Source organism: Mauremys reevesii, linkage group 11, assembly GCF_016161935.1.
Source record: "Mauremys reevesii isolate NIE-2019 linkage group 11, ASM1616193v1, whole genome shotgun sequence".
Taxonomy (NCBI): Eukaryota; Metazoa; Chordata; order Testudines; family Geoemydidae; genus Mauremys; species Mauremys reevesii.
Window position 1 is genome coordinate 34,421,653 of NC_052633.1, and position 24,747 is coordinate 34,446,399.

The 24,747-nt window shown below is 37.0% G+C and overlaps 1 protein-coding gene across 1 annotated transcript in view; it reads left to right on the forward strand.

The window, feature by feature from the left end:
- The window catches only part of TTN (titin), a 308,399-nt gene that overhangs the window by 138,812 nt on the left and 144,840 nt on the right, over positions 1-24,747 (forward strand). Inside the window, exons 142-172 of the mRNA XM_039494704.1 lie at positions 273-329; positions 449-526; positions 1,794-2,057; positions 3,478-3,570; positions 4,195-4,272; positions 4,957-5,037; positions 5,677-5,760; positions 5,989-6,063; positions 6,293-6,370; positions 6,723-6,806; positions 7,357-7,440; positions 8,106-8,183; positions 8,347-8,427; positions 10,055-10,141; positions 11,039-11,110; positions 11,467-11,544; positions 12,434-12,517; positions 12,839-12,916; positions 15,050-15,133; positions 17,461-17,541; positions 17,789-17,863; positions 18,221-18,298; positions 18,525-18,608; positions 20,385-20,441; positions 20,626-20,706; positions 20,994-21,077; positions 21,328-21,402; positions 21,758-21,835; positions 22,056-22,139; positions 23,312-23,395; positions 23,717-23,794. Of these exons, the coding sequence (XP_039350638.1) occupies positions 273-329; positions 449-526; positions 1,794-2,057; positions 3,478-3,570; positions 4,195-4,272; positions 4,957-5,037; positions 5,677-5,760; positions 5,989-6,063; positions 6,293-6,370; positions 6,723-6,806; positions 7,357-7,440; positions 8,106-8,183; positions 8,347-8,427; positions 10,055-10,141; positions 11,039-11,110; positions 11,467-11,544; positions 12,434-12,517; positions 12,839-12,916; positions 15,050-15,133; positions 17,461-17,541; positions 17,789-17,863; positions 18,221-18,298; positions 18,525-18,608; positions 20,385-20,441; positions 20,626-20,706; positions 20,994-21,077; positions 21,328-21,402; positions 21,758-21,835; positions 22,056-22,139; positions 23,312-23,395; positions 23,717-23,794 (2,637 nt within the window). The remainder of the gene's footprint in view (positions 1-272; positions 330-448; positions 527-1,793; positions 2,058-3,477; positions 3,571-4,194; positions 4,273-4,956; positions 5,038-5,676; positions 5,761-5,988; positions 6,064-6,292; positions 6,371-6,722; positions 6,807-7,356; positions 7,441-8,105; positions 8,184-8,346; positions 8,428-10,054; positions 10,142-11,038; positions 11,111-11,466; positions 11,545-12,433; positions 12,518-12,838; positions 12,917-15,049; positions 15,134-17,460; positions 17,542-17,788; positions 17,864-18,220; positions 18,299-18,524; positions 18,609-20,384; positions 20,442-20,625; positions 20,707-20,993; positions 21,078-21,327; positions 21,403-21,757; positions 21,836-22,055; positions 22,140-23,311; positions 23,396-23,716; positions 23,795-24,747) is intronic.

Below are 24,747 nucleotides of genomic sequence, written 5' to 3' on the forward strand. Positions count from 1 at the left end.
AGACCCAGACCGCCGCCGGGCCAGGGTTCGTGGGGCCCCTGCAGGGCCCAGGGCCTGGGGCAAATTGCCCCACTTGCCCCCCCCCCCGGGCGGCCCTGGTTCCCACCCATGGAAAGTACTTTGACTGTTCCAACACACACACAAGTTACTTGTGATTTTTTAATTGTAATACAGTCATTCTGTATGTATGCATGGAAAGTATATTAGGGATTTTTTTCGCATATTATTAAGAATGTAGCATTGATATAAAATATATTCTTTATTTTTCTAAGATATCCCTATTCCTGTTTTGCTGCCTTTTGCTGTTCCACCACCAGAAGAGAAGAAAGGTAAAAGCTTATAGGTTTAAAACTGGAAATGTCAAACAGAATGTACTATGTTAAATCCAACTTTTTCCTGTAGCTGTTAAATGCAAATATATATATATATATTTTTTCTTTTCTTTTAGAAACCAAGAAAGTTCTTGTAAAGAAAGTCTCCAAAAAAGTGGTTTCAAAAGCTCCTGAAGAAATTGCTCCACCTAAAGGTAAAATGGATTTTTACATTATTTTTTAAAAAGGTATTTTTAAGAAAGTGATTGTATTTAATGTGGAATAATGAAAGGTTATTGTGTTTGACTTTTTTATTTTTAAGTTATAAAGATGCATATTTAAAGCCCAAATTCTCATTCATTAGGATATTTCAAATATATGTTCTGGAACAGTGATTATCAAGGTAGAAGTAATTTCTCACGTGATCCTAGTTAAAGGTTGTAACCGGGTGATGCAAGATAAAGACTGAAAAAAATGAGCATGAATTAGCATACTAGAACCTAAGCTCTGAAAATAAAAATAATAAAAGCTTAGTAAAAAGACAAGCAAAACAAAGACAAAAGATACTCTGTAAACATGTGACTGTTCTCTTATAGTGTCATTTTATGAAATTGAGGGATGCAGCTGCCTATTTAAAAAGATGTAGAGAACATTGTAGCTTCTTGCTTAGTCAACCCAAAGGCCTTGATCTTGTAGATTATATCAGTTAGACTCAATAGTCTTTTCAGTGTTTTTCTCATCATGCTAGCATAAATCTACAAAACATTGCTATCAGCAGCTTTGATTAGGCATATGTAAAAACCTCTCTTCAAATTATTTTTTTATTTATGTGAATATTATTATTATTTTATTTTATTTCATTTTATTTTATTTAGTTAAACTTTGTCAGGAATAAAAACATTTTGGGTAAAATAACGTATTCTCAAGATGCTAGTTATTTATTTTTATCTAGAAAAAGTGAGTATGTAGACAGTATGCAACCTGTAAAAAAACTCCCAATGGGATTCCATCCTTTGACTTCAGTGGGCTTACGACAATGCACTAGGGACTTGATTCAGTGCCATTAAAATCAGTGGGAGCCTTTCCATCAACTTCAGTGGAGGTTGGATTGGGCCGTAAATGCAGAATTTAGGAAAGGTGCTAATTTCTTCATGCTCCATTTCTATTTAATCTGAGAGTAATATTAGAACTGATCTTTTGACGTTTTAAATTAATGGGAGTTTTGCAGTTGACTTCAATGGGTGAGAAAATCTGGGACAGTGTGCCTGTCACCTAGAGGTTGCTAAAGGATGTATGAGACAAAGCAAGTTTGGACAATATCAGGAGTAGCAAAAGACAATAAAACAGCAATATAATACTTAGACTATTGTGTAAAAATGTTTAATATGCTACTTGAATTCCATAAATAGATATATTTCTTAAATTAAATACACACATTATGCCTTGCAAACTCCATATTTTAAAATGAGCAATCTTTTAAAGTTCCCAAAGTGCCAAGGAAGCCACAAGAGATCGAAGTGACTTCTGTAGCTAGAAGGGAAGAAGTTCATGAAAAGGAGGAAATATATGAAGAAAGAGAAGAGGTTTATGAACAAAAAGAAGAAATTTATGAAGAACAAAAAGAACCTTATGAAGAATGGGAAGAAGATTATGGAGAACAGGAATATTATGAAAGGGAAGAAGGTTATGAAGAAGGGGAAGAGGAATGGGAAACTTATGAAGAAAAACGAGTTTATCATGAAGAAGGTATATTCAAATTTCTTAATTGTATTAATCTTTTTTCCCTTCACTTTCCCCATCTTTCTATTCTCTTGGCCCTGCTCACTATAATTCATTTGTTTTGGGATGTATAAAAATGTTACTGCTGAATACAATGGAACATAAATATTGAAATTACTATTAGTATTTTGTGCCATTTTCTTGACTTGTTATCTTCTAATTAACTATTAAAGAGGCCGTGACCTACAAGACCTAACATTTCAGCAGCTACCAGGATTTTTAAAGGACAAACAGAACTTTTTTTTTTCCATTTTGGGACCCTTTCATAACAAGGATACATGGGGTTTCCAGTGTGTATACATGTGTATACAGTGTATACAGCTTCACATGCTGCGGTGGGGTGGTGCAGGTCTTTTTCACTCCCCCCTCTACTCTCTGTGGAACTGAACCTGAACGGTTGATTTAATGGAAGTTTTGCCATTAACTTCAATGAAAACAAGATCAGGCACCAAGCAGCTTGTGGCTACCTGTATAAAAGGAGAAATGAGCATATAGAGAAGGAAGACTCAAGCCCACCTACTATACATCCACATTTATCTTTGTCGGGGATCTAAAGCCAGCTGTAATGTATTTCCATTTATCCAGGTGTGTTACAGCTGCAGTCCGTGAAGCCTATCCCATCCAGTCTTGTAGAGTAAGGTTTAGAGTAGCTTTCCAGGATTTTGAGTTTGACAGTAGCAGTTATTCCTTATTTAATCCATATTGTTTCTTTATGTATTTTTCCCCTGTGTTCAGAAGTAAGCCCTGATCTCTCTGTATTTCCTCCCCAATTGGTAAATTTTGAGATTTTCTGTTGCTGTACTTTGGGGCATATTGTGCTATCAATCTGTACGTAGAACTTCCCAAATAACGTACAGGGGAGTTATGATTGCAAATCAGTGGTAAATCGTGGCCCATCATCGAGCAGGGCTAGGATGATATGAACATAGCTCAAGGTGACACATTATAGTGTGATATTAATTTGTGGACTTTGAAGTTTGGGAGCTTTTCAAATGCACTATGAACTAGCCATAGTTTTGACACTTACATGTTTTTAATTATTTGAGAAGATTTTCCCCCAGACAAAGCCAATTTGGGTGGAATCTTCCACAAATCTTTTCTGGAGCATTAAGAGCCATATATGTCAACAGCATGCCTCCCAATTATTCCAGTGGGAGAAGTATGTATGTAGCTGAGACAGAATTGGGTCCTAAAGTCAATGGGTTAGCAACAAAGCCAGAAATGAACAGAATCCCCCATGACAACTGTTGGATGTTCACGATTGTGTGTTTTATTTGTAAAATATTATATCAGCACCTAATGTTGGCCTGTCCCACCCTGAGGTAAGGTGTACTTCTTCAGGGTGTGTATTTCCTCTTCATTAACTGTGATGCTGTTTTTATTAAAGTGATTGGAGTTCCTCAGAAGCCCATGCCTGAGCATATAACACCAGCAATTACAGCTGAAAAGAAAGAAAAGAAAGAAGTGACCATACATAAAGGTACAGGATTGCGACATATCTGTGTTACTAGGGTTATAGTCACTCTGAGCAAGTTTCAGATCTTTCTTATGCTGATGTAAATCTAGGCAGTGGGATCCTCCCCCAGATTCCTGCATGCCTATCTCCCCCCTCTGGCAGAATGCATAGAGGCACAGTGCTCAGGAAGACTTGGGTCTTCCCTGTGCATTAAAATAGAGACTGGGAGGGTTGTGGGATGCTGCAGAGATTCTTGGGCAAACATCATTCAGGCAAAGGTTTTGTTATCTTCCTTTCCCACCATTCATCAGTCCTCAAGCAGCTGTGGCCAGGTGGAGTCCTTGGCAGAGCAATGGAGCTGCACTACTAGGAAGTGGTAGTCACCAGGTCCTTCCTAAGGATCCCCCTGGCCCTCACTGGGTCCCTGGAGAGCCACCAGGTTTGTGGGAAAGCTGTATGGCCCATTCCACAGGGGTCACCATCACGAGTGAACCATGTGAGTGGATGTGCAAGAGGGAATACTGGCAAAGATGAAAACATATCAACGTCGCATTAAATGCTTCAGATCCCAGCTCTGACTGATTTTTATCTGAGTGATCATTTGCCAGGTTGTCTAAATGTTGTGATATGTCTTTAAATTGCCTGCAGTTGTTAGGAAACCTGTAGCTGAAGAAGTTGAGGTAACCACTCAAAGGCTTGAGGAGGAAGAACTCAGACTGCCTAAAGGTACTGGTGCCTACTGCATGAGTTTAACGCCACTGTGACATGAAAGTAGTTGGAATATTGCCCCTTTATGTGTTTGCAGAAACAAATGTTCTTCATTTAACATAGATCTGACCGATTTTCAATCTTTGAGACAATGATGGTAACAACCCTTGCCCAGCTGTAGTGAAAGGAAGATAAATGCAGCAGTTTATGAGAAACATATGAGCCTGTAGAGCTAACACCTAATACTTGAGGGCAGGGAGTGCTGATAAACTACATCTGGAAGGGAGTATCTTCTTCACCCTTACCCACCCATGTCTGACCTCCAATTCTCCATACTGGTTCATCAACCAGGGTATCTTCACCCATTGTTTGGGCATATGGATAAATATGCATCCCAGCTCATTGCTGATTGGGCCCCCAAAACTCAACCGAATGAGGAGGCCATGAACATCTATCAGCAGTGGTCACAAATTTTATAACCCCCTAATGAGATATGGACTGTGGTAGGGGATCAAAAGAAACAACCACTATCCTTATATCATTTTGTGCTGTTCCATGCAAGCCTAGCATAGCTGCAGGGCTGGATCAGATTACATTTGTCTTGTTCGTTACATTTTCAAAGTGTGCTGCAAACATTAACTAACTGTAATATTAATTTGGTATCCTCACTACATATGGGACTAACAATTCATATTTCTAAAGTGCCAGCAGTTCCCAAGAAGGTTCCGCCACCAAAACCTACCCGGGTGCCGGTCGAGGAGGAGGAAGTTATGAGAAAGAAAGGTACAGATCTTGACCTCTCAATTACCTATTCCATTCTTTCCAGCATTACATGTATCATTATGCTGCATGTGGCTATATATGTGTCTATTAGTATTTGTGTCAATTTCACATTGCCCTGCAGTGACCACTCTCATTGTTTAATTAGTAGTATGTAACATGCATACTTTCATGTTTAATTTGTTCTGTTACATAGCAGCATAGAATTTGTTTTTGTGTTGAATGGTTTCTGTGGGTAGCTTTCAAGTGTTTAAATTCTGTACATGGTATTGCAGAGTGATGTGGCTTTTCCTTCATGTATTCCGCTTGCTGGCTTATATCTAAAGATGAATGGTCTTAGCATCCTACAATTTCTTTGGAAAAGCAACTTCTATGTGCTCCTTTTGTATAATATTTACAAAAGGCTACATGCTCTTTTAAGAAGCTTTTTGTACTATCAATCTCGTTGACCTCTAACAGATACTAAATTCATGTTTATTACTTTCATGTTTACTATTTTAGCGCATACATACTAAGTCTCTAATTCTGCGCTTTAAGACTTAAATGTACAATAGACTTACTGATTTGATAAAGACTGATACATTGTCTTCCACAAATGTGGGTTCAGAAAAACACTACTAAAATGAAATCCTATTTTTAAAGTACCGACAGTAGAAATGTGGACTATTTCAGAAGAAAAGATGTCTGTTTCTGTTCACGCAGAAGAAGAATATTCTTATGTTTCAGGTATGTACGAAATGAAAAAGTTGTAAACCCAAATGAAAACAACATTTCAATCTTACTAGTTTCTTTTTATAGACTTTTTTGTGACAAATTATGTATTTTAAACACATTGTACATTTATGTTTCATATTACATTGCTTCTTTGTCATTGTTGTGTTCCATTGCTTTGATATTCTTTGAGAGAAAAACTTTGAATACATCTCAACATTATTAAAATGATTTTATTTAAAGAGCCAAAAGTACACGAGAGAACTGTCAGAGAAGAAAAAGTACATGTTGAAATTCCTGAGGCTCCCCCTGCTAAAGGTAGATTTTTAAAATCTTATATATTTATTAACCTTTAATTCTTAATTATTAAAAATATAATACTATTAATTGTAAGTACTCTTCACCTCTTCAGATTATGCTCCAAATTTCTGAATGTGCTGACATATGTATTTTAGACAGTTTGCATACACATACAGTATTCTTAAAAGAACTTCAGAACTACTATGGACATTACCATTTAATATCCTTACATTTAATATCTTTAAAGTTCCTGAGGCACGTAAGAAAAAAGAAGAGAAAATACCTGTTGCTGTTCCCAAAAAGGTGGAGGCTCCTCCAGTTAAAGGTAAATAAAATCTGTGCATCTGCATTCAGGTGTCTATCCTCTAACCACAGGTTAGAATGCCAGACTTGCTCAGATTTCTCCCACTAATGGCTACATCTTCAGAAGTTACCTGCTCTTATACAAGTACACAAACATGAGTCTCTCTCAAGCTAAGCCATATTCTTAACTATTTAAATGATCAGCAGTTAGTATGTTCTTTGGTATGCACAAAATATATAATGTATGTTTAATAACATAGGTAAACTTTTTTGATTCCTTAGTATTTGTATATATACACGTTGAAAGTCGTCTTCAGTATTTTACTAAATAATTTAGTAACTTCCTAAATGTTCACACCTCCGTATCTTTAAAGTGCCTGAGGTGCCAAAGAAAACTGTCCCAGAAAAGAAGGAACCTGTTCCTGTCCCTAAAAAAGTAGAAGCTCCACCAGCTAAAGGTACTCCAGCTCTCATGAGAAAAGCAAGATCTTTTTGTTTTTTGTTACCTTATTTTTGTTGTTGTCTTAAATACATTTGTGGATTAACTATACAGCTTTGTTTTTGTGTTATCTTTATCTGCTATATATTATGTTGATTTATTCAAGGATCATTTGTGCTGTAACACAGCCCATAATCACTTCATTTGTTTTAAACTTTGTCCTTCCTTTTCTTAGCCTTTCCTTTGTCTGTTATCTGTGTTTAAATTGTATGCTCTTTGGCCAAGGGGCTGGCCTTTTTTTTTTTTTTTAAACTTCTGTGAAGCACCATGGAAATGTATAGTGCTATATTAATAATATATCAATGCACTGTGCCTATATTTCAGTAATTTATAAATAGCTGTCTACATATCTTAATATTATATAGCTACATGTTGTGACACGTGCTGCAATGCTCACATCCTTAGCTGGATAACTGTATGGGTTCTATAAAGGACTCTTTGAGCACTGTACTCTTAATAAGTGTTCCAAAAACTAAAACACCACCATTTTGACAATGATGTCTTTAAAGTGCCTGAAGTGCCTAAGAAACCTGTGCCAGAGAAGAAAGTACCCGATGCTGTTCCCAAGAAAGAAGTAGCTCCTCCAGCTAAAGGTACATCACCTTTTGAGTGTGAGCATTAGCAATATGTTTGTCTTAATAATTATTGATTACTTCTAAATCTAACTATATGTAATATATACTTTTATATGCAGTCTATTGCTTGTCTGTTCTTTGTCTATGTAGTTCTCAAAATCTTTTTAGAAAGATTATTTAAATCTGTTTTTAATATCTTTAAAGTGCCTAGAAAACCTATTCAAGTTCCCATTCCCAATAAAATAGTACTCCACCTGCTAAAAGTATACCAAATAGTAGATTGCATTCTATATGCACCGCTTTAATGTTGCTGTTTTAAATGTCTTTCATACAGTGTATATGTAAATAGATTTGTTTCAATCACAATGATTATTTGTGCATCATAACTGTATGTTTTATATAACACCACTTAAGGCTAACTAGCAACAATTCTAGTTTCTTGACTTAAAGAATGCAGTCTTAAAATACTTGTGTGCATAGTCCAAATATCAGAGTTTGGATCTGATTTCTTCAAAGACACGTTTTCTTTTGGTAACCCATCTCTGTACATTACAGTGTACAGTTTGTGTGTTAAATGGCTTATCTTCCTCAGACGAATGGATGAATGCACTTCTATAGTAATGTACCCCCAGTAATCCTTTTTAAAACTAGCATTCAGTATTCTAAATTTGATATTTTTGAAGTGCCTGAGGTGCCTAAGAGACCTGTCCCAGAAGAAAAAGTTGCTGTTCCTAAAAGAGAAGAGGTTCCACCAGCAAAAGGTACATTACCTTGTAGTTTACTGTGTTAAAGACTGTTCTTTAGTGTTTTGGTAGTGTTGTGGCAATGTGTGTCTGGATGTAATCTCCTCTTTAAAGTCTTCATTTGTGTTATGTGTTGCTTTTTCCATTTTGTAAGTCCTAAAACTAAATAATATCTTCAAAGTGCCTGCAGTGCCTAAGAGAGTTGATGAAGAAAAATTACCTGTTGCTGTTCCTAAAAGAGTGGAGGCTCCCGCAGCTAAAGGTATGCTTCCCGATGGAGTCTCAGAACATGTTGATTCTTAAATAGCACCTGTTCTTATCTTCTGTTTTGTTATTGACCTCTTACTGTATTTGTGATACTCTTGGAAGTTATACGTTAGCGTACTGTGTTATTGACAGAGGATCATGAGTTTATTTTGTGTATATTGTATAGTACTGTGCCATATACTATTTGTGCTCTTGTTATATAGTATCAGTGTTCTTAAATCTTCAAAAACCTAGTCATAGCAATCTGGGATATTATTTAGTCATTAGAATTAGAAATTCATAAATTTAATATTAGTACCTTACAAAGTGCCTGAGGTACATCAGAAAACAGTTTTAGAAGAAAAAGTATATATTACAGAAGAAAGAGTATCTGTCATAATCTCTAAAGGAGTGATGTCCCAACACCTGAAGGTATATTGCAAGCTGTGATCCATGTGAGAAACATCAATTCTGTAGATTGTTCTTGTTGTCTTAGAGTGCAGATTTGTTATTTAAAGGCATGATTCCTAATACAGAAACATGCCTTGGTTGTTATATGTGAGTTTTTGTTACTACGTTTTACATGTGGAGCCCATAACTTCCCAATTGCTCAGAGCTTCCTGTGGGGTGTCCAGCCCTTGTACTTTTAGTCCCTGATACAAAATCCATTGAACTGGATGGAAAGATTCTCATTGATTGCAGTGGGCTTTGGATCAGACTCTTAGTAAAGACACAATGGAAGTTAAGGATAATTGGATAGTAGGCACCTTGTGGGATCTGGCCATGAGACATGGGTACACACATGAGGGTTGTATTCATCATTTCCTTTCCCCCATACAGAAGCACTATTCATTGTGCTACATATGAGAAATACTGACTGCTTTTGCACTATAACTCATTATCATTCCGGGGCAGATTCTCAGCTTGAAGAGAGACTGACTTCAATGGAGTTATGACAATTTACGCCAGTTAAGGATCTCCCCCATAGTGTCCCAAGCCAAGATTCCCCAATTGTATAATCCATTAATGAATAGTAATTAAGACTGGTAAGTAATTAACACATTTTTATTAAGAAAACAAGAAAAGGGCCAAAATTCCTAAAGTCAACATCCAAGATACCCCTATGAAATATGAATATGCAGAAAGGTATTTGTTCATGTAAACATTTTCCTTTCTGCTTGCATCTAGGCAAATTGGCCTCTTGCCTCATCACAAGTTGAGTTTTTCCCTGATACAGTTCTAAAGAATATGCTGGTTTCTCAGTTTATTTGTCCAGCACATCACCTGCCCTCTTATTTTGTACTAGTCTTTCTTTACCACCTACAAAAAGAGTAAGAAGAATTATTTAACTACTTTACTGCTGGTCCTTCATTGTAGCTGCTGTGATGGGACATTTGGGAAGCTGTGGCACTCCACTGAAAACACAGTTGAATGCTGAGAGTTACTGGAGATGTAGTTTTGCCCCGTGTCTCTAGCATATGGGCAAGGAACAGAATTTAGTGCAAAGCAAACATACACGTGCAAAGCATTTCATGTTTCCTGTCTATGGCTGTAGTTGTCGCATTGATTTTATCAGAATTGTTATACCTCTGCCACAACCATTGATCCACAAAAAAACATTAAAACTGAACCTGTCTTTAAAGAACCAACATTGGAAGAATGGATAGAAGAAGAGGAAGAGGAAGCAATCATTTCTGTTCACAGAGAAGAGAAGATTTCAGCAGTTACAGGTACAACCACAATTCAAGGAGTATAGGCTAAAATGAAAACGATATCAGAATCTTGCTATTTTTTTAAATATTTTTTTGTTTTTTACCAAAAAAATCAAGTTTTCCCTCACTGTGTAGGTCAGGGGTAGGCAACCTATGACACAAGTTCCGAAGGCGGCACGCGAGCTGATTTTCAGTGGCACTCACACTGCCTGGGTCCTGGCCACCAGTCCGGGGGGGCTCCACATTTTCATTCAATTTTAAATGAAGCTTTTTAAACATTTTAAAAACCTTATTTACTTTACATACAACAATAGTTTAGTTATATATTATAGACTTATAGAAAGAGACCTTCTACAAACGTTAAAATGTATTACTGGCATGCAAAACCTTAAATTAGTGTGAATAAATGAAGACTCGGTACACCACTTCTGAAAGGTTGACGACCCCTGGTGTAGGTGAACATTTTTCATTACACCATGTGTTTAAATGCAGGTAAAGTTTCATATATTATGACATTTTGCCATTACTAAACATCTCTGCCACTTCTTATGATCAGTCTTCAGCCCAACCCACTACAAAACAGTATAGTTGGTTGCTTACAGAAAATAGGTGAAAAACATCAATCTAATCTTAAATATCAAGAGGATCCTCTGTCCTCAGTCTTTATGAAGATTTTGTCTCTGAGGGAATTATTCCTCCTTTCTTGTTGTTGTTTGACTGACCAACTGAGAGATATATAATGACGTTCCATGGACTTCCTTAGACAATTCCATTACGTATGAGAATGAGCAAACCCACAGAAACACCTATCTATTGTCAGTGAATTCATAGTGAGATTTGTGTGTTGCTTTTTCTTTTGGTTTCTCTGGTATTGAAATCATTCCAATTTTCTAAAATTACACAATATTTTTAAAGTACTTAAGAAAAAACCACCAGAAGAATGGATACCTCCTGTTGCTATTGAAATAGAACCTCAATTCACCAAAGGTAAACTAATGAAAATGATATTCTCTAGATGTCTTTATCTGTTCCTGTTTATCTCACACATTTTGTTTGTTTGTTGTGTTTGTTTCAAATGTTTTTCATGTAGATATTTTGTGTTTTAGTGACAGTAACCTCTGTCTGATACTTCACTGTATAGACTATCACTTGTGTCCTTTGTACTGTTTTTGTAAATTGTTCCTTCTTCTTTTACTCTCTCATTTTTGTATTCAGTGAAATTTCATGTATATTTTCTTTCAACAAAAATCAGTCAAGATTAAAAAGATTATTTCTAGCTGCTTACTATTAAAGTTCATTCCACATATTACAATTAACTATTCCTACATTTAATACTTTTAAAGTGACTGAAGTGCACAGGAAAATTATCACCCAAGAAAAAGTGGCTATCTCTGAAAAGGAGGAGGCTCCACCAAAAAGAGGTACATTGCCTTTTGAAGCCATGCAACAGATGTTTATCTCTTAATATTGTCTTATATCTCTAACTGTCTAATTATGTTCCATAAAATATAGACTCTGGTGTGTGCTTTCATTTCCTTATTTGACTTATACAAATGTCAGGCTTCTGTACTTGTATTTTTGTTGCCTATTATTTTTGCTGTTTGTGAGTAATTCAAAACTCCTAAAAATAAACAATATATTTAAAGTGCCAGAAGTGCCCCCAAAAGCTGTGCTGGAGCAGAAAGTGCCTGTTCCAGTCCACAAAAAATTGGTGATTCCACTGGCTAAAATTACTTCAGCTCTTTCTGGGATACAGGAGGCTTCTGCATATCAGAAATCAGTGGAACGCAGCAGGCCTTGAACCTGTGAATTATCTGATTTAAAAAAAAACAGTTTATACTCAATTGGTTATGAATTACAAGGAATTTTGATTTCTGTCCTGTAAAAAATGCAGAAAATCTTGTAAAACGGTCATACTCCTGCATTTCTTGTGCCTTCAAAACTGCTATGAATTGCATATTAGTTTTGGGTGCACACTAATTTTCATAAACTGAGTAACACTCATATGCAGAAGCTCACTGTCTCTTCTTAAAAATGAAAAGGATCAATGTCTTTTCAGATCATCAGCATTTTTTTCAAAGATGTCTTTGTGTCCTTAACATCTGTCATTTTCTTGTGTGTTTAATATGCTATCTTTTATGTTTTTTCTGTGTGTGAAATTTTGTAGTGAAATTACATGTAATGCAAAGTGCCAGCAGTGCTGAAGAATCTTACATTCAAATTGTATTACTGTGTCATGTATATATGCATTAGTCATTCTTTTTAATGTACATATGTCTCTTTCTATTCTTACAATTGCTATTTTTAAAGTACCGGAAGTTCCAAAGACAGTTATCACAGAAGAAAGAGTGTCCATTGCTGTTCCAAAAAGAAAAGCAGCTCCACGAGGAAAAGGTACCCACATCCATGGATTAAATTATAAAAGAAATATTCTCACTGCCTGGCTGTTGGTCATCCAATCTGACTGCCATATTGCCACAGTAAATTCTCTTGAATTCTGACATTCCACCAAAATCCCAGGAACCTTCAGGGGTACAGGGGCAGTAGTAGGGATGTATTTCCCTCAAATTTATCTGGTGTCGGAGGTGGCAGAAAAGCAATTAAAATGTCATATTTCTGTAACAACCACATTGAGTGGATAGGGAATATATATCCTCTCCCCCACATATTGTTTCAGAGAAACAATACTAAAACTAGGCTTTATCTTTAATGTAGCAACAGTGGAAGAGCATTGGGCTTTGTCAGAGGAAACATCCATCTCTCTTCACACAGAGGAGGAGGTTTCATACACAGGTATGAACTAAACTAAAAGAGTTTTAGGCCTGAATGAAATCTTTTAGTTTTGCCGCCATCTTTTTTTTAATCTATTTTGTTTTGCAAGCAAAACTCAGGATTTAAAGCTGAGTGTAGATTAAAGCTTTGTATTACACCTGGGGCAGGCCAATGTTTTTCCTGAAAGCGAAGCTCTTTGAATTTCTCTGCTCTCAAGAGGCTTAAATCTTCTATCCTGAGATTCCTGACTTTCTTTTATTTTCCTGGGGAATGGTTAGGCCACGTCTACACTACCAGGTTAAGTCGACCTAAGTTACGCTAGTCCAGCTACGTCAGTAACGTACCTGGAGTCAACATCGCTTAGGGCAGCTTACCCCGGTGTCTACACCGCACTGCATCGATGGGAGACACTTTCCCGTCAACTTACCTTACTCTTCTTGGGGAGCTGGAGTACTGGAGTTGACCAGAGAGTACTCTGCTGTCGATTTAATGGGTCTTCAGTAGATCCGCTAAATTAAACACCACTGCATTGATCGCAGCAGTATAGATTCTCGGTAAGTGTAGACATGGCCTCAGTCATTTAATTAGCTCCTATCTTGGATGCAACCAGTGTGCTGCCTGTCTCTCTCTGCCCTGTGAGGGGAAGCTGCCTGGCCAAGTCCCTACTAAATATGCAGGTGCTCTCCTCTTCTGGGTGGTCTGTCCTCCTTTCCCCCTCTCCTAAGGAAAGGCAGCGCATCCCAAAGTAGTGATAAAGGAAAGGCTCCTCTGACCCTTCCTCTGCTGCCCTGTCAGCACTTCAACTCACTCTGGGGCTGAGACAACCCAGAGTGCTCCAAGCTATTGAGAAACCCCATTGTTGAGCATTCTGGGTGTTTCAGCCCTGGGGTGATTTAAAAGGTTTGTAGAGCCACAGCAGTAAGACTTGGTCTCACTGCAGCAGTATAAGTGGTAGGATGGGCAGACACCAGCACTGGGAGTTGTGAGAAGAGGAGAATTGCAGGAGAAGGCACCTTGCTGGCCTCCCAAATAACAGGATGGGGGAGAAGACCAGCCCAACAGCCTGGAGAAGAGCCTGTGAAGGGAGAGTTAGCCAGCTGTCCCCAGAGAGAGAAGAAGTCAAGGTCTGCAAAAGGCAAAATAGAAGTGCAGCGAGTGGCACAGAGCTTTCTTGGGCAGCAGAGTCTCCTGGCCAGGACAATTTGGTCTGAATGTGTCTTCTTTTGTAACCAAGCCAATGAAAGTTGCCAGGCTCAATCAATTTCATCTTGAGTTTATGAGTTCAGACTTACATGACACTTAAGATTAAACTTTGGGGCTCTGGAAATTTATGCACCAGCTCTGCCAGAAAGTTATAAAGAAACTGGGCATATTTCACACAGCCCTAAAAAAATACCCAGTACTGTGTCAAAAAGAGAAGAAGGTCCACCAACAAAGTGTCTACTTTCTCCTGGATGAATCTGCAAAACTGAACATAACCTACATAATAAGCTTTTTGGAGTCTTTACAGTTAAAATCATGTTATTTTCCAGATGTGGACATGGGTTGCTTCTAATTTACTCAAGCACAGGATCACTGCCTACTTCCATCTGTGCAAGTGGCTTCTTTGTACCCACTCTCCCATCTTATGCTAGGACGATGGGGTTGGAATGTTTATCTGTTCTGTACAAATTCTTGTCTCAAGTGGCTGTCAGAGGGCTCTTGCTGTATTTACTGGAGAATCTCAAAGAGAGCCACAGAGCCACATTTGTGTGAAGGACTCTGCTCTCCTCATATGGAAAGGGACAGTCACTGAGGTCACAGAGGGGCTCAATTTTCTCAGAATTTGATTGGAATGTGTAGAAATGCACTGTTAGCAGAAGTGGGTACAGCAAAGAGCATCGGCTCATATGTATATGCTGAGATATGTTAAGTCTTTTTGTTGTTGTTGTTATTAAATTATGATTTAATGCTTCCATAATACCTCATCAATCTTCAGTTGCCTTGGTGATCTGTGAGCCACATATAAGTTAGATAGCCTTTTTTATATATCTTTCTTCTGTATTGTTGAATTATGCCATTGTGTATTAGTGTTCTACTTCTTGCTTCTAGTATTTAAGCTTCTGTACATTGTTTTTTAAAGTTTTTAAATGTAAATATTCTGTATCTTTAAAGTGCCTGATGTTCCCAAGAGAGTAGTCATAGAAGAAATATTACCAATTTCTATTACTAAAAAAGTGAAGAAGCCACCAGCTAAAGGTACATTGGATATAGCATTAGATACAACATATAATGTTCTTTGTATGTCTGTGCTGTAAATGTGCCATGAATTCTGCCTTGTGTTTTTACTGAACATTCTTGATTTCATGTTGCTGTTACTAAACCTACACAATAATTTAAAATGTCTGAAGTGCCTAGGGAGCTTACCCAAAAGAAAAGGAAACATGCTACTACTGTCCAAAAGTATAAATTCTGCAAAACAAATATGCACCAGCTATTGGTGCATTTAAGTTTAAGTTGCTCTGCTGTCTCTGTTAACTTAAATTCATGTTTTCTTGTTGTTTTGTGAGAATGAGCAAACTTACGGAGACACCTGTAACCTTTAAAAATATACTGGTGGATCTGTAACACAAGTAACTTAACACTGCAGAGGGCAGTGAGCACAAAGCCATTGCCTTAATTCCCTCTGAATGTGACATGTTGAATCTGCCTGTATCCACATGAATTCTCAAGATGACAAATTCCAATGAGATTTAAGTGTTCCTAGGGTCTCACTGAGGTCAATGGGAAACTTTCAATTGACTTGGGTGGGCATTAGATCTAGTCCTGCAAAGAGCTGAGCAACTCCTGGACGTGCTGAGTGTTCTGGACTGACCCAGCTCCCAAATAAGTCATTGAGATTGACATTGGGGAAGTTAAATCAGTTTCTGAGGGCCCTTCATACCTACAGTAGCTCAGCACCTTGCAAGATCATGTCCAGAGGCAGGATGCACCTTAAAAAAAAGTATCTAACATTATTGTGATGTAATTTCCTTCCCAGTCTTTTTGTTAAGAGTTCACAGAAAATAGTAGCACTAATTTTTTAATTATATGACAAATGAAAATTATATTTTGAAATCTGAGCTAAAACCTTCCTGTAAATTAGACACCTTTCCTTTGTCCAGCCACTATTTCTCTAAAACAAATTCAGCAGAGGCTGTAATAAAAGAAAGGACTTGGCTGAGCACAAATGTTTCTGCTTGAACTAAATGCATACATCCCCAACCTAACTCTACCAGATGGTCTGCCCATTTCCCTGTTCCAACTAGAAACTATCTCACCATACATCAAAAGGTTTGTGAGGTCAGGGTCAGTTACAAAAAAAAAACACACAGTAATAGACATTCTGCAGGTTCTTTTCATTTAATATCTTTATCTTTAAAAAAGAAGAAGAAGATTCTACATAGGAGGGAGAAGTCCTGTCCCCACTCCAAAAAAAGAAAAGCCCCACCCCACCAAGGTATATCATTTCCTGTTCCAACTAAAAAACTATCTCACCATACATCAAAAAAAAAAACAAACTGAAGCAGTAAGTAAGTGGTCTGTCAACTTTGACATTTGACATCATTTTTTTAAGTTTAAAGTTAGTTCTCAAGTGAAATTTGGAAACAACAAAGCAAAAAATATATGTGTTGGTGTGTTGTGGTGTTGTTGTTGTTTGTTTTTTTTTTTTTTTTCATTACTTGAGAAGATGAAGATAATAATAAAAAAAATAAACCAAAATTCCTCAGTCAGTTTATTCTCTTTACATTAATATCTTTAAAAGTAAAAGAAGAGAAGGCCTTTCGTAGTGGGAGAGGAACCTGTCCCCACTCCTAAAAAAGTGGAAGCCCCACCAGCTAAAGGTATATCATTTCCCTGTTCCAACTAGAAACTATCTCACCATACATCAAAAAAACCCAACACCCTGAAGCAGTAAGTTTCAAAGTCTGGGTCAACTGACTAAGGTTTGTGAGGGTCAGGTTACAGCACTAAAAATACCAGTGTAGACATTCTGCTCAGGTTGGAACCCAGGCTTTGAGACCCACTCCCATTGCTGGTTTCTGAGCCTGGGCTCCCTCCCAAGCAGGAACATCTACACTGCTATTTTAAAGCCCTGTAGTTAAAACCCACGTACATTGACCCTGACTCTGAGACTCCTTCCTATGGGTTTTGTTTGTTTGGGTTATTTGGGTATATACACTGGTTCTCAGATATCAGTAAATTACTACACAGTTTGGATCTTGCTACTCTTTTGGGGATCGGCAGTACTCCTAGTGCAGGTGAATACTGGGTGAATTAGATTTCCTAAATCAAGCATTCCATAGCTACACTAACCAAGGGCTCCATTTGTCTTTTTCACATCATAGTTTTTCTGAAAGTTTACAAGTGTTCTCAAGGAAACAATTTGGAAACGAAGCAGCAAATATATGTGTTGTGGGTGTCAGTACTGTTTGTTGGTTATTCTTTTTTAATCATTTCATTACTTGTGAAGATAGTATGTGAAATAATAGACCAAATATTCCAAATTGGTCAGTTCTGTATTCTTAACATTAATATCTTTAAAGTGGGTGAAGAAGAGCCTTTCTACGTAGTGGAGGAAGTACCTGTCCCCACTCCTAAAAAAGTGGAAGCCCCACCAGCTAAAGGTATATCATTTGTTTGCTTCCTATAACATGGAAAATGTCTTTCTTTCAATTTCAATCTTTAACTTCTTACCTTGATCAGTAAAATATAGCTAGATACTTTTAATTTTTTTAGCATTAAACAAGTACATGTGCCTGTTTGTATCAATTGCCAGTGTATTCATAGTGAGATTTGTGTGTTGCTTTTTCTTTTGGTTTCTTTGGTATTGAAATCATTCTAATTTTCTAAAAATACACAATATTTTTAAAGTGCTTAAGAAAAAAACACCAGAAGAATGGATACCCCCTGTTGCTATTGAAATAGAAGAACCTCAATTCACCAAAGGTAAACTAATGAAAATAATATTCTCTAGATGTCTTTATCTGTTGCTTTATCTTGTGTTTAACATTGTGTTTGTTTATTTGTTTCAAATGTTTATCCTGTAGATATTTTGTGTTTTAGTGACAGTAACTTCTGTCTGGATCTTCACTATGTATAGACTATCACTTGTGTCCTTTGTACTGTTTTTGTAAATTGTTCCTTCTTCTTTTACTCTCTCATTTTTTTATTCAGTGAAATTTCATGTATATTTTCTTTTAACAAAAATCGATTAAGATTAAAAAGATTTATTTCTAGCTGCTTATTATTAAAGTTCATTCCACATATTACAATTAACTATTCCTACATTTAATGCTTTTAAAGTAACTGAAGTGCAAAGGAAAATTATCACCCAAGAAAAAGTGGCTCTCACTGAAAAGGAGGAAGCTCCACCAAAAAGAGGTACATTGCCTTTTGAAGCCATGCAACAGATGTCTGTCTGTTACTAATGTCTTGTGTCCTGAACTGTCTAATTATGTTCCATAAAATATAGATTCTGGTGTGTGCTTTCATTTCCATATTTGACTTACGCTAATGTCAGAACTCTGTGTTTGTATTTTTGTTGCCTGATTATTTTTGCCACTTGAGAGCAATTCAAAACTCCTAAAAATAAACAATATCTTTAAAGTGCCAGAAGTTCCCAAGAAAGCTGTGCCAGAAGAGAAAGTGCCCATTCCGGTCCACAAAAAAGTGGTGGCTCCACCAGCTAAAGGTACATCAGCTCTTTCTGGTGAAACAAGAGGCTTCTACATATCAGAAATCAGTGAGAATCAGCAGGTCTTGAACGTGTGAATTGTTTGATTTTAAAAAAAAAAAAAAAGCTTAGACTTTCTTAAATTAAATAGAATTTTGGTTTCTGCCCTCCAAAAAAATGCAGAAAAAAATCATGGAAAATGGTCAGACTCCTGCATTTCTTGTGCCTTCAAAACTGCTATGAATGCGTAGTTGTTTGGATGCACACTAGTTTTCATAAAGTGAGCATCAGTCATATGCAGAAGCTCATTGTCTCTTCTTTAAAAAAAAGTATCAATGTCTTTTCAGATCATCAGCATTTTTTTGCAAAGATGACCTTGTGTCCTTAACGTCTGTCATTTTCTTGTGTGTTTAAAATGCTATATTTTATGTTATTTCTGTGTGTGAAATTTTGTAATTAAATTACATGTAATGGAAAATGCCAGCAATGCTGAAAAATCTTACGTTCAAATTCTAGAGTCCTTACTGTGTTGTGTATATATGCTTTAGACATTCTTTTTTGTGTGTATATGTCTCTTTCTGTTTTTCTTTTCATGCTTTTATAAATATCTTTGCTGTTACTAAAACTGCTCAATAATATAAAGTGAAGAGCCTAGGGAGCTTACCCAAAAGAAAAGAAAACATGCTACTATTCTCCAAAAGTATAAATTCTGCAAGCCAAATATACATCCGATTATTGGTGCATTAAAGTTTAAGTTGCTCTGTTGTCTCTGTTAACTTAAATTCTTGTTTGCTTGTTGTTTTTTGAGAATGAGCAAACTTACAGAGACACCTGTAATCTTTAAAGATATACTAGTGGATGTGTAACACAGGTAACTTAGCACTGCAAAGAGCACCGAGCACAAAGCCATTGCCTGAATTCCCTCTGCACGTGACATGTTGAATCTGCCTGTATCCAGGTGAATTCTCAAGATGACAAATTCCAGTGAGATTTATGTGTTCCTAGTGTCTCACTGAGTTCAATTGGAGACTTTCAACTAGCTTGAGTGGGCATTAGATCTAGCCCTGCAAAGCACTGAGCATCTCATAGGGGTATTGCGTGTTCAGGCCTGAGCCATCTCCCCCTGAAGTCACTCACAGTGACTCCACTGACTTCAGGGGGAGTTGGATCAGTCTTTGAGGGCACTTCATACCTACAGTAGCTCAGCACTGTGCAGGATTGTGTCCAAAAGGAGGAGGCATCATAAAAAAGAAGCTAATGTTAGCCTGTTGTGATTTTCTTCCCAATCTTTTTGTTCAGAGTTCCTAGAAAATGACAGCACTAATTTTAAAATATATGACAAATGAAAACCATGTTCTTAAATCTGAGCCAAACCTTCCAGTAAATTAGCCATTTTTCCTTCATCCACCTAATATTTCTCTAAAACAAATTCAACAGAGACTATAATATAAGAAAGGACTTGGCTCACCACAAAAGATTACTGCTTGACATAAATGTCTATATCCCAAACCCAAGTCTACCAACTGGTCTCTCCATCTAAGACTCCACTTGACACTCACACAGTGACACCCCCCCCCCCCCCGTGTTTATTGTATGCCCTGGTTCTCAGATATCAGTAAATTACTACACAGTTTGGATCTTGCTACTCTTTTGGGGATAGGCAGTACTCCTAGTGCAGGTGAGACTGGGTGAATTAGACTTCCTAAATCAAGCATTCCATAGCTACACTAACCAAGGACGTTTAAATGTGCCAAATACATCAATTCTGTATCTTTACTATTAATATCTTTAAAGTGACTGAAGAAGAGCCTGTCCCTGTTCCCAAAAAAGTGGAAGTCCCACCTGCTAAAGGTACATCAACTCTTAAATATCAAATGTCAATTGTTCTGCATCTCAGTGTTTCTGATTTTGTTGTTTTTGACGTATGTCCCCATTACATGTGTGTTACAGACGTCTCTTTTGACTAACCAAGTGTTTCCTTATTGTTTTGATACCTTTCCTATTTCTTAAACTACACACTGTAATATTTTTTAAGTGCCTGAGAAGCCTAAGAAAGTTGTCCCACCACCAGAAGTTCCTGCTGCTCCTAAAACAGAGGAAGCTCCACCAGCAAAAGGTATAAAACACTTACTAATTAAAATGATACTTCCTTACCTTGAAAGACATGACACGGGTCTTCTCTTCTCAAGTTCTTGGTTTTAGTGTCTGTTAATAAAGATAGGAGTTTCTTATAAATCATAGTCTGATTGTTTGCATTACAACTGTGTGTTCTATATACTATTATTTGTTTTTCCTTACATAAACACTTTGGTTATTATTAAACAAAGGAAGTACTGTGATGTTACATCCAACATATATTCAGAATACTAGAGACCAATATTTTTAAAACTCTTCTTTCTAAAGTGCCTGAAGTTCGTAAGAAAGCTGTTCCTGAGGAGAAAGTACCTGTCCCTGTTCCTAAAAAGGCAGAGGCCCCGCCACCCAAAGGTACATCAGTTATTTGCTTCCTATAACTTGGAAAAATGTCTTTCTTTCAATTTCAATCTTTAACTTCTTATCTTGTTGAATAAAATGTAGTTTATATGCTTTTAATTTTTTAGCATTACACATGTACATGTGCCTGTTTGTGTCCATTGCCAGTTGTATTCATAGTGAGATTTCTGTGTTGCTTTTTTCTCTTAGTCTGTTTAGTTCTGAAATCATTCCAATTTTCTAAAATTACACAATATTTTTAAAGTACTTAAGAAAAAACCACCAGAAGAATGGATACCTCCTGTTGCTATTGAAATAGAAGAACCTCAATTCACCAAAGGTAAACTAATGAAAATAATATTCTCTAGATGTCTTTATCTGTTGCTTTATCTTACACGTTATGTTTGTTTGTTTGCTCGTTTACATGTTTTTCATGTAGATATTTTGTGTTTTAGTGACAGTAACATCTGTCTGGATCTTCACTATGTATAGACTATCACTTGTGTCCTTTGTACTTTTTTTGTAAATTGTTACTTCTTCTTTTACTCTCTCATTTTTGTATTCAGTGAAATTTCATGTATATTTTCTTTCAACAAAAATCGATTAAGATTAAAAAGATTTATTTCTAGCTGCTTATTATTAAAATTCATTCCAAATATTACAATTAAAAATTCCTACATTTAATATTTTTAAAGTGACCGAAGTACACAGGAAAATTATCACCCAAGAAAAAGTAGCTATCTCTGAAAAGGAGGAGGCTCCACCAAAAAGAGGTACATTGCCTTTTGAAACTATGCAACAGATGTTTGTCTGTTACTAATGTCTTGTATCTATAACTGTTTAACTACATAGCATAAAATGTAGATTTTGGTGCATGTTTCCTTATTTAACTTACAAAAATGTCAGGTCTCCGTACTTGTATTTTTGTTGCCTGGTTGTTTTTACTGTTTGAGTGTAATTCAAATCTCCAAAAAGTAAAAAATCTCTTTAAAGTGCCAGAAGTTCCCAAGAAAGCTGTGCCAGAAGAGAAAGTACCCGTTCCAGTCCACAAAAAAGTGGTGGCTCCACCGGCTAAAGGTAAATCAGCTCTTTTCTGGTGATACAGGAGACTTCTACATATCAGAAATCAGTGGGAACCAGCAGGCCTTGAACCTGTGAATGGTCTGATTAAAATAAAATAAACAGTTTATACTGATTTGGTTATAAATTAAAAGGAATTTTGGTTTTTGCTCTGCAAAAAATGTAGAAAATTATGTAAAACAGTTTCTCCCCTGCATTTCTTGTATATTCAAAACTGTTATTAGTTGCAGTAGTTGTTTTGGAGACACACTAATTTTGATAAACTGAGCACCATTCATATGCAGAAGCTCACTGTCTCTTCTCTTAAAAAAAGTGTCAATGACTTTTCACATCACCAGCATTTTTATTTAAAAGATGCCTTTGTGTCCTTAACTTCTGTCATTTTCTGATGGTCTTAAAAAACTCTCTTTTATCTTTTTTCTGTGTGTGAAATTTTGTAGTTAAATTACATGTGCTGGAAGGTGCCAGCAACACTGAACAACCTTGCAATTAAATTCTAAAGCCTTTAATGTGTCATGTAAATATCTTTTAGTCATTCTTTTTATGTGTAAATGTCTCTTTTTCTGTTTTTTTTCATGCTTTTATTAATATTATTGCTGTTACTCAAACAGCACAATAATTTAAAATGTCTGAAATTCATAGGGAGCTTACAAGCAGAAAAAAAACTGATATTATTCTTCAGAAAGTATAAGCAGCAAAGAGTCCTGTGGCACCTTATAGACTAACAGACGTATTGGAGCATGAGCTTTCATGGGTGAATACCCACTTCGTCGGATGCATGTCAACGAAGTGGGTATTCACCCACAAAAGCTCATGCTCCAATGCGTCTGTTAGTCTATAAGGTGCCACAGGACTCTTTGCTGCTTTTACAGATCCAGACTAACACGGCTACCCCTCTGATTCAGAAAGTATAAATTCCACAAGCCAAATGCACATCCAGCTATTTGTGCACTAAAATTTAAGTTAACCTGTTGTCTTTGTTAACTTAAATTCATGTTTGCTTGTTGTTTGGTTTGAAGTCCATGTCTATTTTTAAACACAAAAGCTTACTTTGTAAATGTGCATTTCTTTTGTACTTGTTCATCCATAATTCTTTAACATGAGCATCAAATTAATAGAGAACGTCTGAATTTTGCAATTTAGTATTCTTACAATTGCTATTTTTAAAGTACCGGAAGTTCCAAAGACAGTTGTCACAGAAGAAAGAGTATCCATTGCAGTTCCAAAAAGAAAAGCAGCTCCACGAGCAAAAGGTACCCACATCCATGGATTAGATTATAAAAGAAATATTCTCACTGCCTGGCTGTTGGTCATCCAATCTGACTGCCATATTGCCACAGTAAATTCTCTTGAATTCTGACATTCCACCAAAATCCCAGGAACCTTCAGGGGTACAGGGGCAGTAGTAGGGATGTATTTCCCTCAAATTTATCTGGTGTCGGAGGTGGCAGAAAAGCAATTAAAATGTCATATTTCTGTAACAACCACATTGAGTGGATAGGGAATATATATCCTCTCCCCCAAATATTGTTTCAGAGAAACAATACTAAAACTAGGCTTTATCTTTAATATAGCAACAGTGGAAGAGCATTGGGCTTTGTCAGAGGAAACATCCATCTCTCTTCACACAGAAGAGGAGGTTTCATACACAGGTATGAACTAAACTAAAAGAGTTTTAGGCCTGAATGAAATCTTTTAGTTTTGCCGCCATCTTTTTTTTAATCTATTTTTTTTCAAGCAAAACTCAGGATTTAAAGCTGAGTATAGATTAAAGCTTTGTATTACACCTGGGGCAGGCCAATGTTTTTACTGAAAGTGAAGCTCTTTGAATTTCTCTGCTCTCAAAAGCCTTAAATCTTCCATCATGACTTCTTTTTGTTTTCCTGGGGGAAGCTTAATAATTTAATTAGCTCCTGTCTTGGATGCAACCAGTGTGCTGCCTGTCTCTCTCTGCCCTGTGAGGGGAAGCTGCCTGGCCAAGTCCCTACTAAATATGCAAGTGCTCTCCTCTTCTGGGTGGTCTGTCCTCCTTTCCCCCTCTCCTAAGGAAAGGCAGCACATCCCAAAGTAGTGATAAAGGAAAGGCTCCTCTGACCCTTCCTCTGCTGCCCTGTCAGCACTTCAACTCACTCTGGGGCTGAGACAACCCAGAGTGCTCCAAGCTATTGAGAAACCCCATTGTTGAGCATTCTGGGTGTTTCAGCCCTGGGGTGATTTAAAAGGTTTGTAGAGCCACAGCAGTAAGACTTGGTCTCACAGCAGCAGTATAAGTGGTAGGATGGGCAGGACACCAGCACTGGGAGTTGTGAGAAGAGGAGAATTGCAGGAGAAGGCACCTTGCTGGCCTCCCAAATAACAGGATGGGGGAGAAGACCAGCCCAACAGGCTGGAGAAGAGCCTGTGAAGGGAGAGTGAGCCAGCTGTCCCCAGAGAAAGAAGAAGTCAAGGTCTGCAAAAGGCAAAATAGAAGTGCAGCGAGTGGCACAGAGCTTTCTTGGGCAGCAGAGTCTCCTGGCCAGGACAATTTGGTCTGAATGTGTCTTCTTTTGTAACCAAGCCAATGAAAGTTGCCAGGCTCAATCAATTTCATCTTGAGTTTATGAGT